This window comes from Rhamphochromis sp. 'chilingali' (assembly GCF_963969265.1).
Source record: "Rhamphochromis sp. 'chilingali' genome assembly, chromosome: 19".
Lineage (NCBI taxonomy): Eukaryota > Metazoa > Chordata > Actinopteri > Cichliformes > Cichlidae > Rhamphochromis > Rhamphochromis sp. 'chilingali'.
This window is the reverse complement of record NC_137946.1, coordinates 6,073,644-6,090,296: the sequence shown is the minus strand read 5'-3', so window position 1 is coordinate 6,090,296 and position 16,653 is coordinate 6,073,644. Positions and strand designations below refer to the sequence as shown.

General features: G+C 40.8%; 1 protein-coding gene across 1 annotated transcript in view; it reads left to right on the top strand.

The window, feature by feature from the left end:
- The first annotated feature begins 803 nt into the window (after window positions 1–803).
- The window catches only part of ntm (neurotrimin), a 483,521-nt gene continuing 467,671 nt past the window's right edge, over window positions 804–16,653 (top strand). The window contains exon 1 of the mRNA XM_080866697.1: window positions 804–962. Coding sequence (XP_080722823.1) covers window positions 902–962 — 61 coding nt within the window. The 5' untranslated portion in view covers window positions 804–901. The remainder of the gene's footprint in view (window positions 963–16,653) is intronic.

The following is a 16,653-nucleotide window of genomic DNA, read 5'->3' as shown; positions in this document are numbered from 1 at the left end:
CATGCAGAGGTGCACAGGAAACTACATCGTTTAATTTATTGCTTTCATGTTCAGTCCTAAATGAAGTGCTTCGCTGCAGTAATATGCAGTAATAGCATACAGACTCTTGAATGCAGATTTTGAACATCTCTGAGGTTAAGAATCAACTAGACCAGAACAGATAACCCTAAGTGTGCGATCCCTTCTCTGCGTCATTTATTTTTGAGAAACGATCACAGAACTAATTAGATAAATTAAAGTTCTAGTCGACGTGTTAGGGATCTAAAACCAAGTCTGATATGAATATTGCTCACGATTAAATGTTTGTTTAAGGCTGCATATATTACTCTACTTGTTGCAAATAATACACATAATACATTTGATACTGGGCACCAATGACAAAATATACACTGAAAAAACTAAAATGAAGACTGCGGGTATTTCACAGACATTGTTGTTGTTTCTCTTCGTTCTTTCATTTTCAGAAATATTGCGGGAAAAAACAGTAAATAAGTAATCAGTAAAATTCGGCTGTGGTAATGGCTACTTAAAACCAGAACCTTTAAATGACTTACTCAAGGGCCCAGCTTGAAGCTAGCGACATGCAACCTGACTACAACAGGAAGCATGTTGATGACTGCTTCAGTTTAAAAGCACCAGACCCGCCACCTCCCTATTTGTGCGCTTAAACACGTACACGCAATCGGAAGTGGTTTCTGTACTTACTGCTAGCTTCCCGTTAGCACCGCTGCCAATAACCAGTGGAAGGAGGAGGGACTCTGTGGACCGTTGCGTTGGCGGATGCTTTACAGTCAGACGGGGAGACTGAGGACTTGGAGACAAAACACTTTTCTGGATTTTAAAGGACTTGTTGGTTAATTACCTCAGACGACAGCACAAGCATAGAAAAAGATCGATAAATATGGTGAATCCTGTGTTCTGGGCTATGCTGGTCTGCATGACCGTCCTGCTGATTGAGCAAGGTAAGTGATAGATTTTTTTCATTTTTGACGCACTTGTTATCGCTATCTTGGAGTCCGTTTGTACCGGATAGTTTGTTAATGTATTAAGTGCCCTATTCATGGCGGTGTCTGCTCCTGCGTTTGACTCCTTAATGCTTGCAATCTCGGCTCAGCAGCTTAAATTAAGCGATTACTGAAGCGCCGTTGAGCTTTCTTGGTGGTAGTGACTAGACTCTGTAAGTGTTCCAGGGGTTACTCTGAACGTGTCTTTACAGCTGCATCCCCTTTTCTTGCGTAAAAGTTCGTCATGCCAAGGTAATTCTGAGCAGTAGTTGGGCTCTGTCTGTATGTATATATATCCACCTAACAAAAAACGAAAAAAAAAAATCATGATCTTTTCTGAAGGCTGGTTGTTACCAACATATGGTGAAAATTTCATGTGAATAGCATCTTTATTTAGCGCTCGTGGCTCCTGGGGATGTGGATCATTTTGACGCATGTCAGATCATGGCAAATGTGAGGTTCTGGCTGCAAAGTATTAATGGCCAGTGATTAGGTATTAGTTTTTAATCCACATTGACTGTGTTGTCCGGTCATGCAAGTTAAGCCATGTATTCTCTGCGCAGGCAAAGGGGCTTTGTTGTTGGAAGGTAGAGCAGTGAAGCAGCTCAGGCTTTCCCATCGTGTTTCCACCTGACATGAATGATTCAGACCAGTAACTGAATTGTACATAGACAGAGGTCTGTTTAAAAGTACAAATAAAAGGTACCTCAGTAAAATAAAGTCTGCTTTTATCAGTGCTCATTCCCAATAAACATGTTACGTTTTTCCTTTTGTTAGTGTTTGAGCTCCATTATCAGTTTAAATTGAGGATGGGACTGGGACACACATACAGTGGGGAAAAGTAAATATCCAACCACTTTGCTAAGTAAATAAAGATGCTATTCACATGAAATTTTCACCATATGTTGGTAACAACCATCCAATCCACACATGGAAATGGAAAAGGGCCTGGTTCTTTTCTGCTCTGATTACTCAAAGCACCTTATACAATTTGCCTAATTCGCCCATTCTTGCAAGCACTTTTTTCTATGCTTTTTCTATCTAACGTCCACACACATTTATACTCCGATGGATTTAAAAGCAACTTGGAGAAATCATCTTGCTCAATGATATTTGGTATGCAGATTGCAGGAGCCAGGGATCGAACCACCAACCTTACAATTAGTAGATGACCAAGAAATCAAACGATTGCTGTCCATAAATTAGGTAATGTGTAATAATGAGAACTGACACAGGGAAAAAGTACTGAACACGATTACTGAAATGTGTTTAATGCTTTGTACGAAAGCCTTTTTTTTTGGTGATGGTAGCTTCAAGTTGCCTCTTGTATGGAAAAACTAGTGGCATGCATTGGTCAGTTGTGAATTTGACCCATTTTCCATGCAGTCTTCTAAACCTGAAGGTTCTGTGGGCCCCCTCGGTGAGCACTGATGTTTTGTTCTTTACATGGATTTTCAATTGGATTCAGGTCAAATGACTGGCTGGGCCATTTGATCAGCTTTATAATATTTCTTTGAAACACATTGAGAGTTTCCTTGGGTCTCTGTTTGGGGTCATTCTTGTGCTGAAACATCTTCATCATCCTGGTAGATGGCAGCAGATTTTTATCAAGAATGTCTCAGTGCATTTTTCCATTCATCCCCCTTCAATTGTACGAAGCATGCCAGTGCTGTTTGCTGAAAAACAGACCCACACTCTGATTTTTCCACTCCCAAACTTCACTTATGTTTCTTTTCTTCTGCTTCATACTAAGGCACATTGAAAAATTAAAGAAACAAGTTTAAAGTAAAGAAACAAAATTACGCAGAATAGTCCTCTTTAAACTATTTATGTTATTGCTTGTGCTTGTGAATGTTAAGTGGACATTAAATAGTTAAAACTGTGTCGCTGAAGTGTAATTGTAGGTGTACAGTGCATTTCATCACGACTGTTCGTTTATGAGTGAAATAATGTTGGCCTGTATGCAAAGGAATACAAAAAGAACCATGCAAGCAAAGAGGAAAGAAGGTAGCTCCGCTCCTGTAGTCTTTCCTACTCTAACTGATAGAGATGAAGATGTAAGAAGCGCCTTGGCTGAAGCTGCAGCCTCTGTGGTGCAAAGCAGTGTACATATGGATGGCAGTCGACATGAGTGCCTGAAGAGGTTCTCTATGCACCTGTAGGGGATGAGCCGCAGACCAAAATTGCTATGAGGCTGTGTCAGCTCTCTGTAGAGAGGGTGGGAAGCTTTGTCCACACTTTCCTTCAGTTTAGTCCCCTGTTGACATGTTTTGTGCTATAGTTCTTTAATCTTCTCTTTCCATTTTCTCTAGCAGTAATTTCCTGGAGACAGCTGACATCATGCACAGTACATCAGTCTCTTGTTGTCCTTTAGTTTTCTCATGTGTAGCAGGAAAATGTGGGAATATGTCAAGGTCAGCTTCACAGCACTCTCACATAAATGCAGTCTTACATAATTTTGTGTTGTTTAATATGGTTGCTACAAGCAGTTGGATGGACTCGACATGGTGAAATGGACTCGTGCTTGACAGTCAAATCACATAAAATAAATTTGAGTCACGTGAAGTAAAGCACTCATATGAAGAATATAAATGAATGGATGAATTTAACCATGCAGGTCTGTGCATTCTGTAAAGTGAGGCAGTAGTTCATCTGCTGCTGAACCTTCTGTTTCTGTCAGTGGACTGAATTTATTATACTTTTAGAATATTTCCATAAAATCAGGGAGGATATGAAGCCCAACAAACATTAGAAACATTAGAAAGTTTGGTGGAAAGTAGTCAAATTCAAAGTTGCAAAAAAGAAAAGGCAAGCAATGAAAGTAAGAAAAAAACCCAAAACACAATATGTCATCTGAGTATCACACTGCTCCCAAAGAGGCAGCATGTTTTTTTTCTTACACAGAAAATAAGACCATTGCTTTCTGGAGTAATAATCCAGCTTAAGATAAACACTAATGTTGCAGCCTTATTGTCTAATCGGACTGCCTCCTTCCCTCCATCTCTGTATGTGGCTGGGAAAACACAGTGCTGTCTGTGTTGCCAGGATTCAACAGAAACTCTTGTGGAGTTTTTTTTTCTTGCGGGGGGGTTGAGACACTTGTAGGCCTGTGTATTGTTTCTTTTTCCTTTCTCCATCAGGCCGTGTCAGCCAAAGGCGAGAATTGTGTCCTGTCAGATCAACAGTTGTTCTAGGATGACCAGCTGAGAAAGCGGAGATGGATAGGGGTGGTGGCACAGGGGTCACGGTCTGCCTGTTTTTGGTTTTTTTTGGTGGGTTTTTTGTTTCTTTTTTTTTGGAAGGAGGGGGGGGGGGGGTGCTTTTGTTAAAAAACGTTAATAATTGTTGACAGGTAGAGTGAGGGTTCTTTTTTTTCCTCTTGCAGGGCTACAGCGAATCGGAATCTCAAGGCAAAAAAAGACAGAGCTTTGCGGTGCACAGTGGACTTGTCCACATACAGCCTTGTAGCAGCATATATATGGACAGAACCGATGACTGACAAAGTCAGGTAGATGTCACCACAGGTTTACAGTGCTGTAATATCAAAATAAATGAATGGAATAGAATTGGCCATGAGATGTTGTTGAAGCCAGGGGGTTGATCTCCCTTGGAAAACTAGACGATTAACGTTGAAATCCGGAACATGAGATATTTTGATAATCCTTTAAACCACCTTTAAACCACGCTGCCTGAACCTGCATCTACTTTTACTAGTCCAAGACCTCCACTGATATTAACCTGTGTTATATGATATGAGTATTTAAGAAATGTAGTTTGAATGAATGGCAAGTGAATGTCTTTAACTTCAACTTCAAAAATGCAGTTTGATCATAACCTTGAACTGTGCTATTCAGTAAATAGTCCATTAATTCACAGGGTCTCATTTGTGCTAATGCATGACCATTCAGATACAGTGGGGCAAAAAAGTATTTAGTCAGCCACCGATTGTGCAAGTTCCCCCACCTAAAATGATGACAGAGGTCAGTAATTTGCACCAGAGGTACACTTCAACTGTGAGAGACAGAATGTGAAAAAAAAATCCATGAATTCACATGGTAGGATTTGTAAAGAATTTATTCGTAAATTAGGGTGGAAAATAAATATTTGGTCACCTCAAACAAGGAAAATCTCTGGCTCTCACAGACCTGTAACGTCTTCTGTAAGAAGCTTTTCTGTCCCCCACTCGTTACCTGTATGAATGGCACCCGTTTGAACTCATCATCTGTATAAAAGACACCTGTCCACAGCCTCAAACAGTCAGACTCCAAACTCCGCCATGGCCAAGACCAAAGAGCTTTCGAAGGACACCAGGAAAAGTATTGTAGACCTGCACCAGACTGGGAAGAGTGAATCTACAATAGGCAAGCAGCTTGGTGTGAAAAAATCAACTGTGGGAGCAATCATCAGAAAATGGAAGACATACAAGACCACTGATAATCTCCCTCGATCTGGGGCTCCACGCAAGATCTCATCCCGTGGGGTCAAAATGATCATGAGAACGGTGAGCAAAGATCCCAGAACCACACGGGGGGACCTGGTGAATGACCTGCAGAGAGCTGGGACCAAAGTAACAAAGGTCACCATCAGTAACACACTACAACGGCAGGGAATCAAATCCCGCAGTGCCAGACATGTTCCACTGCTGAAGCCAGTGCATGTCCAGGCCCGTCTGAAGTTTGCCAGAGAGCACATGGATGATACAGCAGAGGATTGGGAGAATGTCATGTGGTCAGATGAAACCAAAGTAGAACTTTTTGGTATAAACTCAACTCGTCGTGTTTGGAGGAAGAAGAATACTGAGTTGCATCCCAAGAACACCATACCTACTGTGAAGCATGGGGGTGGAAACATCATGCTATGGGGCTGTTTTTCTGCCAAGGGGACAGGACGACTGATCCGTGTTAAGGACAGAATGAATGGGGCCATGTATCGTGAGATTTTGAGCCAAAACCTCCTTCCATCAGTGAGAACTTTGAAGATGAAACGAGGCTGGGTCTTCCAACATGACAATGATCCAAAACACACCGCCCGGGCAACAAAGGAGTGGCTCCGTAAGAAGCATTTGAAAGTCCTGGAGTGGCCTAGCCAGTCTCCAGACCTCAACCCCATAGAAAATCTGTGGCGGGAGTTGAAAGTCCGTGTTGCTCGGCGACAGCCCCAAAACATCACTGCTCTCGAGAAGATCTGCATGGAGGAATGGGCCAAAATACCAGCTACTGTGTGTGCAAACCTGGTAAAGACCTATAGTAAACGTTTGACCTCTGTTATTGCCAACAAAGGTTATGTTACAAAGTATTGAGTTGTATTTTTGTTATTGACCAAATACTTATTTTCCACCCTGATTTACGAATAAATTCTTTACAAATCCTACCATGTGGATTCATGGATTTTTTTTTTTTTCACATTCTGTCTCTCACAGTTGAAGTGTACCTCTGGTGCAAATTACTGACCTCTGTCATCATTTTAGGTGGGGGAACTTGCACAATCGGTGGCTGACTAAATACTTTTTTGCCCCACTGTAAGTTGCCATTACCATGGCAACGAAGATGACTTCTTTGGAAAGTTTCGACATCGGTTATCTGTTTCACAGAATAAAGGAAATACAGATGCTTCTACTTGTATAGCTGTAGAAATTATGCATTTTTACACTCCTGCACACCTTTTAAACCCCACACTTGTTTCTGTCTTTTTTTCCAGTTTAATTATGGCCAAAATGTATGTATGTATACCTCTCATGTAATTGTTTGAACAAATCCGAACAGAACAGATTTATAGTTTTGTTGATCGACAGTTTGGTGTTAAAAGTTTTCTAAAAAAATAACATTGGCTAAAAGGTTACTGGACACCAACATACAGTGGGGCAAAAAAGTATTTAGTCAGCCACCGATTGTGAAAGTTCCCCCACCTAAAATGATGACAGAGGTCAGTAATTTGCACCAGAGGTACACTTCAACTGTGAGAGACAGAATGTGAAAAAAAAAATCCATGAATCCACATGGTAGGATTTGTAAAGAATTTATTCGTAAATTAGGGTGGAAAATAAGTATTTGGTCAATAATAAAAATACAACTCAATACTTTGTAACATAACCTTTGTTGGCAATAACAGAGGTCAAACGTTTACTATAGGTCTTTACCAGGTTTGCACACACAGTAGCTGGTATTTTGGCCCATTCCTCCATGCAGATCTTCTCGAGAGCAGTGATGTTCTGGGGCTGTCGCCGAGCAACACGGACTTTCAACTCCCGCCACAGATTTTCTATGGGGTTGAGGTCTGGAGACTGGCTAGGCCACTCCAGGACTTTCAAATGCTTCTTACGGAGCCACTCCTTTGTTGCCCGGGCGGTGTGTTTTGGATCATTGTCATGTTGGAAGACCCAGCCTCGTTTCATCTTCAAAGTTCTCACTGATGGAAGGAGGTTTTGGCTCAAAATCTCACGATACATGGCCCCATTCATTCTGTCCTTAACACGGATCAGTCGTCCTGTCCCCTTGGCAGAAAAACAGCCCCATAGCATGATGTTTCCACCCCCATGCTTCACAGTAGGTATGGTGTTCTTGGGATGCAACTCAGTATTCTTCTTCCTCCAAACACGACGAGTTGAGTTTATACCAAAAAGTTCTACTTTGGTTTCATCTGACCACATGACATTCTCCCAATCCTCTGCTGTATCATCCATGTGCTCTCTGGCAAACTTCAGACGGGCCTGGACATGCACTGGCTTCAGCAGCGGAACACGTCTGGCACTGCGGGATTTGATTCCCTGCCGTTGTAGTGTGTTACTGATGGTGACCTTTGTTACTTTGGTCCCAGCTCTCTGCAGGTCATTCACCAGGTCCCCCCGTGTGGTTCTGGGATCTTTGCTCACCGTTCTCATGATCATTTTGACCCCACGGGATGAGATCTTGCGTGGAGCCCCAGATCGAGGGAGATTATCAGTGGTCTTGTATGTCTTCCATTTTCTGATGATTGCTCCCACAGTTGATTTTTTCACACCAAGCTGCTTGCCTATTGTAGATTCACTCTTCCCAGTCTGGTGCAGGTCTACAATACTTTTCCTGGTGTCCTTCCAAAGCTCTTTGGTCTTGGCCATGGCGGAGTTTGGAGTCTGACTGTTTGAGGCTGTGGACAGGTGTCTTTTATACAGATGATGAGTTCAAACAGGTGCCATTCATACAGGTAACGAGTGGGGGACAGAAAAGCTTCTTACAGAAGACGTTACAGGTCTGTGAGAGCCAGAGATTTTCCTTGTTTGAGGTGACCAAATACTTATTTTCCACCCTGATTTACCAATAAATTCTTTACAAATCCTACCATGTGGATTCATGGATTTTTTTTTCACATTCTGTCTCTCACAGTTGAAGTGTACCTCTGGTGCAAATTACTGACCTCTGTCATCATTTTAGGTGGGGGAACTTGCACAATCGGTGGCTGACTAAATACTTTTTTGCCCCACTGTACATCTGTTTACTTTGTTATTTTAATACAACTGATTAGGGAACACCTTATAATTGCACCATATTTGCAGGGGTGCACATAAGTGGTCCGCAGGTACGCATTCGCTGTCAAAATAGAAGACGCGCATCAGATAAGAAGTTGCATTTGCGTACATATAAAAGGCACTGTTTTTGTCCGCTAGAGTGGGTTTGTCACGGCATATTCTGCATCACATCTCTGAGCGTTCATCGTTTGTTTGAAGCCAGCTCACCTCCTGCAACCACTTTTCCAAGAATATGCGCTTCTTTTGCGGTTCGGACTCCTTCTGACATTTCTTTGGAGGTGGAGGAACACCAAAGTAATTTCTTAAAGGAGCTTGCTTCTTCGACATCTTTAAGAGTTCTAAACAAATGTCTGTCCTCCTCCGGAAAATCTTACGTACGCAAACGCGCATTGCAACTTCTTATCTGGTGCGTGTCTTTTATTTTGACAGCAAATGCGCACCTGTGGACCACTTATGTGCACACCTGCATATTTGGTTAATGACATTTTTTTAATTATAAAAATTTATGTTGGATAGTTTTATATGACAGGATTGTGACGAGTTGGTTAACACCCCCAAAGGCCCTTTAAGGAGTTCTCAGGCATATAGAGACCTTCAGAGTTTTTAAGTCATTCCTTTCAACAGCTCTGTGGACCTCGGGAGCAGTGTGCTCATCATGAGAAGCACTGAGTTTGCATGGTTTTCTGTCTCTGTATCTCTGTGTCAGATTGACGACCTGTCCAGGGTGTACCCCACTTCTCACCCTATGGTAGCTGGGATAGGCGCCAGCTCCCCACCCCAGACAGTGATAAGGATAAGCAGAAGAGAATTGATGGCTATATGATGGAAACATATTGACTACCAAAGAAAAAAAGGAAAATAAGGAATGGACTAATTTCTTCTGAAACTTTGCTTTAGGAGGAATCTACACTGTACTGTACTATGCTGTGTTTCTTACAGATGAACTTTACCTAAGTACGTCACCCAGGCTTATTAATGGCAAGTAATTTAAGTCTTTTGTTTTAGATGTTTCTATTTATTTGGGCACATATTCACTGTACTTGTGGGTAGTTGCTGCTAACCACTGGCTTGCTAGCCAGTGGGCGAGTTCCTATTATCATGCATCTACCTCTCCAGAGTCTCTTGTCCTGTGGTTGGTCAGACATTGATTCCACTGTCTCCAGATGAAGGTCCTGGTCGTAGTTCTCCTGAAGAGGTCCAGTGGGTGCTAGAGGCACTCTAGCTCACAAGTGGACAGCAAGTACATTCTATGTATTTTTCTGAATATTTTCCTAATTTAAGCGCTTTGAGTGCTCAGATAGAGCAGAGAAGCGCTATATAATAACCAGTCCAGTCCATCTAATTTTCTATTTTGTCCTTAGTTGTCTTCTCTGTCCTCTTCTATGTCCTTCTATTAATTTAGGACTTTGAACTAGGGATGTGCCCGAGTAGTTGACGACATGACTATTTTCACTAGTTGGACCAAATGCACAGTCATTTAATCTAATTGTTAACATTTTAATTGACACTAGGGCTGCCACAAACGATTATTTTGATAGTCGACTAGTCACCGATTATTTATGCGATTAGTCGACTAATCAGATCATCATCCACTGGACGTAAAACTACAGCTTATTGCACCAGCAGCATCTGCTCTTATATAACTATCATTAGCTTACAGCTTTAAGCTTTTAAGGTGCTAACTAAAAATAAAGACAAGATGATAGTTTATTCAATTTTAATGAAATTTGCAGATTGTTTCGGTAAAGTTTAATAAACTCCTTGCTATCTAAAATATAACAGGACACCGGAGTATATTCTCCAGCATCTCACACTTCTGATAATCAGCTGTCTGCTTGACGTTTATTCAGCTGTGTAAAAACGATAACTTTAATCTCAGCCAAACCGATTTACTCAGGAACAAATAAAATACAAAAAAAAAAAAAAAAAAAAAAGCCAAACAACAACATTTTTAATTTATCTAAGTGACTCATATATATTTAACCTGAGTCGCGAAAGACAGCGGTGGGTTTGAAAACAATTTGCCGGGAGTCCGGTGTTCTCACGGCGCTAGTGACCTAGCCCCCGGCTAGCTATCGAGCTAGTGGGTAACAGACGTCTCCGAAAACGTCGGAGCGCTTTTGAAAATATGTGGTGTCTTGATAAACTGAGCCGATATTTGAGGTTTACACAGCTACATTCTCGCCTGAAAATATGTTAAACGTTTATTTTGTGACCCAGAAAGAATAATAAGAGTAATATTAAAACTAACTAGCTACCGCCATTGTTGGAAACTAAACTGGGCCGCGCTATGAATTCTGGGACACAGCTGCTTCTTCTTCTTCGGGGTTTAACGGCAGCTGGCATCCTTGTACATGCTGTGCTGCCATCTTCTGTTTCAGTCCGTTATTACACTCTTAAATCCTGCTATTATTCCTGCGTCTTTTGCGATCTTACAAAGCTTCAAACGACACGTCGACTATTAAATCAGTCGTCGACGATTTTGATAGTCGACGTAATCGTGACTAGTCGACAAATCGTGGCAGCCCTAATTGACACCCAATACTGGTAAACTATTGTGTCCTAGATGTTATGCAGCCATCTGCCACCAGATGGAACATAGTTGCTGAGACCTCCAAAAGTTGATTCTGTTCATCTGGACGTAGCGTTTTGTTGGGGAAATGGCTGATCAATGGCCATGAGTACCATTCACAGGGAGTTGGGGAATGGCTGCAATCACAGCATTGTAAGATGGCGAAAGATGTACCCTTAGGCCCCCTCCTTGATTCAGAGATGGTCTTTCCCTTTTCACGTAAATGGTCTCCTTGACTCTGCGCTCAAACCAGCGTTCCTCCCTGTCCAAGATGTGTACATCCTCATCCTTGAAAAGAGTGTCCACTGGCCTGTGTTGTAGCGTCCTAATGACACCCAGTTTGTGCTCCAGTGGATGATGAGTGTCAAACCTTAAATACTGATCCGTATGCGTAGGTTTATGGTACACGTCAGCTTTTAGATGACTACTGATTTCCATCAGTAGTGGGGGATGTCCCCCACTACTGATGGAAATCTCACAGTCTCAGAAGGCTAACCTGCCGCTTTTCATATCCTCCCTGGTGAATTTGATGTGTTGGTCCACCGAGTAAATGTGATCTGTGAAATGTGGTACGTCCTGAGATTTGATTTTCACCCAGGTGTCATCCACATATCTGAACCGATGGCTTGGTGGTGTTCCAGGGTAGGATAGCAAAGCCCTCTTTTACACTTCTTCCATGTATAAATTGGCCACGATGGGTGAAACTGTTGAGCCCATGGCACACCCATGTTTCTGCCTGTAGAATCGACTCTTGTATGTGAAGTAGGTGGAATGAAGACACAGTTCCAAAAGCAAACGCACTTGGTCAATGCTGAGAGTGGTCCTGTTGCTGAGGTTGGTGTCTTACTGTAATCTCTTATGGACTACCTCCAATGCTTCGGTGAGTGTGATGCACGTGAAGAGGGATGTAACGTCGTACGAGACCATGGTTTCATCTGTCTCCATAATGACATCTCTCACCTTCTCAACAAAATCCAGGGTGTTCTGGATGTGGTTTTCAGAGCTGCCTACTAGTGGGTTGAGGATCGAAGCCATAAACTTGGAGATGTTATAGGTGACCGAGTTGATCATACAGACAATCGGTCTTAAAGGTACACTCTGTTTATGTATCTTCGGTAAACCATACAGACTTGGTGTAGACTCCCCTAGGTACAGCTTGTGGTATGAGGTCCGGTCAATAGCCATGTCTTGTTCTAACTGCTTCAGACAGTCTATCACCCTCTTCCTGTAACCACTTCCTGGGTCTCGTTTCAGGGGCTCATAAGTATTTTCATCACTGAGTAGTGACAAAATTTTCTCATGATAGTCTTTCTAGTTTAGCAGTACTGTGCAGCTACCCTTGCCTGCTGGAAGGATAAGTAATGTGAGTGCCTTCCTCTCCTCCATGGTGATGTTGGATGCTGAGGGCTTTGCATTGCTGATTTCGTCCGTAGTTGCTCTGCTTCCACTTCTGCAATATTGTTGTTTCAAATTGCTGTTTCTGTGGCTGTGATCAGCTCCACTAGCGGGATTTGTCTTGGTGTGACAGCAAAATTCAACCCTTTAGCAAGGATATTTTTCTCTGTTTGGGTGAGCTGTCTGTCAGACAAATTCTTCACCCACTTGTCCACATCCTTGGTGTCGCATCTTTCTCTCTTCTGGCCACTGACGACACTCTCCGTATTTTGTGGTGGTTTCCGACGTACAACAAGTAAGTCAAACTTCCTTTGTTGCCTGGTCTTGGACTTCTTGTGCTGTGCTAGACGAGCCTTCTCAGTAAAGTCAAACACCTTTTTAAGAATATTCTCATCTAAAAGCATTGTCAGTCTCTCTATCGAATCTGCTCCTCTTGAGATTTTAGCATGTCGATGGTAAAATTTGTTTGCCTCACCCATTCATTAAGCAACTGATGCTGTGCCTTCTGGAGGACTTTTGTTGCCCGGAAGCCTTTAACTGAAGAGCTCATTTGCAGACTTTTAGGAGTAATCCTGTTTTGTCTGTTTTGGCTGAATCTCAGGTGGTTCCTGTAATCCGCCGTCTTACGTGCTGTTTGCTCATACTGACGTACAAGCACCAACTGTAACTGTAACTACATACAAGCATCTTTAGGCAGTCCTTGCCAAAGTGGGTTAAAATGTCTTGATGCACTTTTGGAGATTTACTTACCTGGATGATTGAGCATGCATCAAGACGATAGTTGCTGAGAAATGCCAAAAATCTGTTAATCTAGGCATGATCTTTTTGTTAAGAAGATGCTTGTTCTTTTAAAGGCAAAGGAATAGGATTATAGATACAAGGGTTGGAAATGACCTTTCTCCACAGGGTGGATGGGTGGTCCCTTAGTATTTGGTGAGGAGTTAAGTCATTTGGGAGGTATTCAAAGTAGAGCCGCGACTCCTTCCACACAGGGGTGGATGTAGAGAAATTTTCTTAGGGTGGCAAAGAAATCAAATGGGGTGGCAAAATCAAAGCCTTTTTTTCCCAAACACATATGCAGGTGGTTACATATGGTTAAAATGATTCAAGTGCAGTAAGTGTACACACTTTTTATATAAATATAGTCTACAACTTAATTATTTTCTGTAGCCCACATAATTAATTATTGTTAATTATTAATTATTATTAATTATTATTTTGTACAACCATGAGAGAACAATCAGGTGTCGCAATAAGATGCCCCACAAATTATGTAAGTAAAAAAAAACATTTGTCCACCAAGAGACAGAGGGATAAACCTGCAGGCCTCACAACAGGAGGTGTGTCACTCCGCTGGTTTTCTACTTGGTGAGTGTTTACATTGCAATGTGCCTTTGTGACATTCATTAGTGCCCTCACTGACACACAAAACAAAACAACTACACAACAGACTAACTACACAAGACAACACAACACACTAACTATACTCTCCACACTAAAGTCACAAATCTCCCACATCTAAAAACTCTCTCTCTCACTCGCTCGCTCTGTCTCGCTGCCGTTACCGTCACTCCCAAAACTTTCCCCTTTTCCTAAACAACCAAATCCCACTTGTTGACTTGGTTGACGTGGTACATTTTTCCACCGATAGGAAAGAGGTTGCTTTCTCCCCCCCTTCCTTTACCGTTTTAGAGCTGTCCATAGAAAATGCTTTACAAAAAGCAAAAAAAACCCCAAAGCAAAAAATAAAAAATGACGGCAGTATGTAGAAAAAGCATGGCTTATGTGTGTGTGTGTATACATACGTATGTATGTGTGTGTGTGTGTGTGTGTGTGTGTATATATATATATATATATATATATATATATATATATATATATATATATATATATATATATATATATATATATATATATATATATATATATATATTAGGGGTGCAACGATACACAAAATTCACGGTTCGGTTCGGTTCGATACTTTGGTGTCACGGTTCGATATTTTTTCGATACAAAAAAAATGTTCATGCCTTTTTAATTTGTCATTTATTAAAATTATAAATATATATTTTAACTCAAAAGTACAGTTTTTAAATTTAACCCTAACCCTTGTGCGTGTTTTTTATTTTGACAGCGAATGCGCACCTGCGGACCACTTATGTGCAGCCCTGGTTATTTAGCTCGTCATATTGCAGCCACAGAAATTCTTTTGTCCATGAAACCATAAAGCTGCACTTTCTTTTTGCCTTATAGTCTGATTTGTCATAACTTCTCCGTTTTGTGGTAAGCTTTTCTTTGGCTGTCACTTCTTCACCCTAACCTGTCTTATTTGGCTCAGTAGAACTAAAATATATATCTGTCTGTGAAGGTTCTCAGTCATCCAGGTCATCGTAGTCAAATATAAATCCTGCTGCTTTTACACACATACTCACATAAGCTCAGCGATTCTCTGCGCGATCAACCTCTCACATGTTTAAGCTGCGGGAGATTTCACTTGTCATGTTTGCATAGTAAGCTAACAATTAATAAGACGATGTCAGAGGAATTGGTGCGCAAATTATCATCACTCACAGATCAGTGCTGTCGCTCTCTATACACAGTTCGCGCGATTGCAAAGTGAAAGCAAAAAAACAAGCGCAAATTCAAACGCGATTTCAATATGTCACATATTGACAGTGGCTCACCGATGCCAATGACATAATTACCCAGCTACATTTCTGAAAGAATGCAAAAGCATTGACATATATTTTTGCTTCCTACAATAGCCCGACGGGCAGGGCAGAGATAGATTTTGGTAGCCCGACTGGAAAAAAATCGCTAGCTCCAGGACGTTGGGCTAGCGATATTGCGAGCCCTGTATCTGATTGAGGAATCACTCATCTTTGGAAAAGAGAGTTTATTACAGAGAAATGTCTCTTTCCAAAATAAAAGCTATACTATCCGCTTCTTCTGGGCTATATTCTCAGCAGCATATTAAACAGCTGTCTAAATGACTCGGCTAAAGTTAGTAGCATGCTTGCTTGTTTTTTTTCTGTTTCCACTTGTCTTTGCACTAGGATGATGTCGGCGTAAATGTGCAGTCATATTCGTTGTGTTCCCACTAGTGCTTTCAGGTTAATCTCGTTGAAATGACCTTAACGCCACAACACGGCAAATCTCCGTTAACGAGCTACCGCCGATCGCCCCGTGCATGGGGCTAGACGGCCAACACGTTAACGAGCTAACTGCGCTAACACACTAGTTCCCACCCATGTAATTAAGCATTGCATGGCACATCCAACATACTGTTTTACTTTAGTCCATGACTGCTTACCTTCAGGGTCATACGTCACATGAAAACCAAAATAATTCCAAACGCCAGATCTGAATGAGGGTGGGGGAGGTGCCCTGCGCTCTTCCTTCTGACGATGCTGTCTGTGTTGAGCGCTCAGTGGATCTGCGCTCGACAGTGGTGCAGCCTAGGCGGAGTAGTCGAGCGCAGATTCACTGAGCGCTCAACACAGACAGCATCGTCAGAAGGAAAGTTGATAAAATAAATTACAAATGTTGTATTGTTCGATACATATGCGTACCGAACCGAAAGCACTGTATCGAACGGTTCAATATCGATACGAATATCGTTGCACCCCTAATATATATATATATATATATACACACATATATATATATATATATATATACACACACATATATATATATATATATATATATATATATATATACACACACATATATATATATATATACACACACATATATATATATATATACACACACATATATATATATATATACACACACATATATATATATATATATATATATATATATATATATATATATATATATATACACACACATACATATATATATATATATATATATATATATATACACACACACACACACACACACACATACATACATACATACATACACACATATATATATATATATATATATATATATATATATATATATATATATATATATATATATATATATATATATATATATATATATATATATATATATATATATATCACACACACACACACACACACACACACACACACATATATATATATATATATATATATATATATATATATATATATATATATATATATATATATATATATATATATATATTAGGGCTGCCACAAACGATTATTTTGATA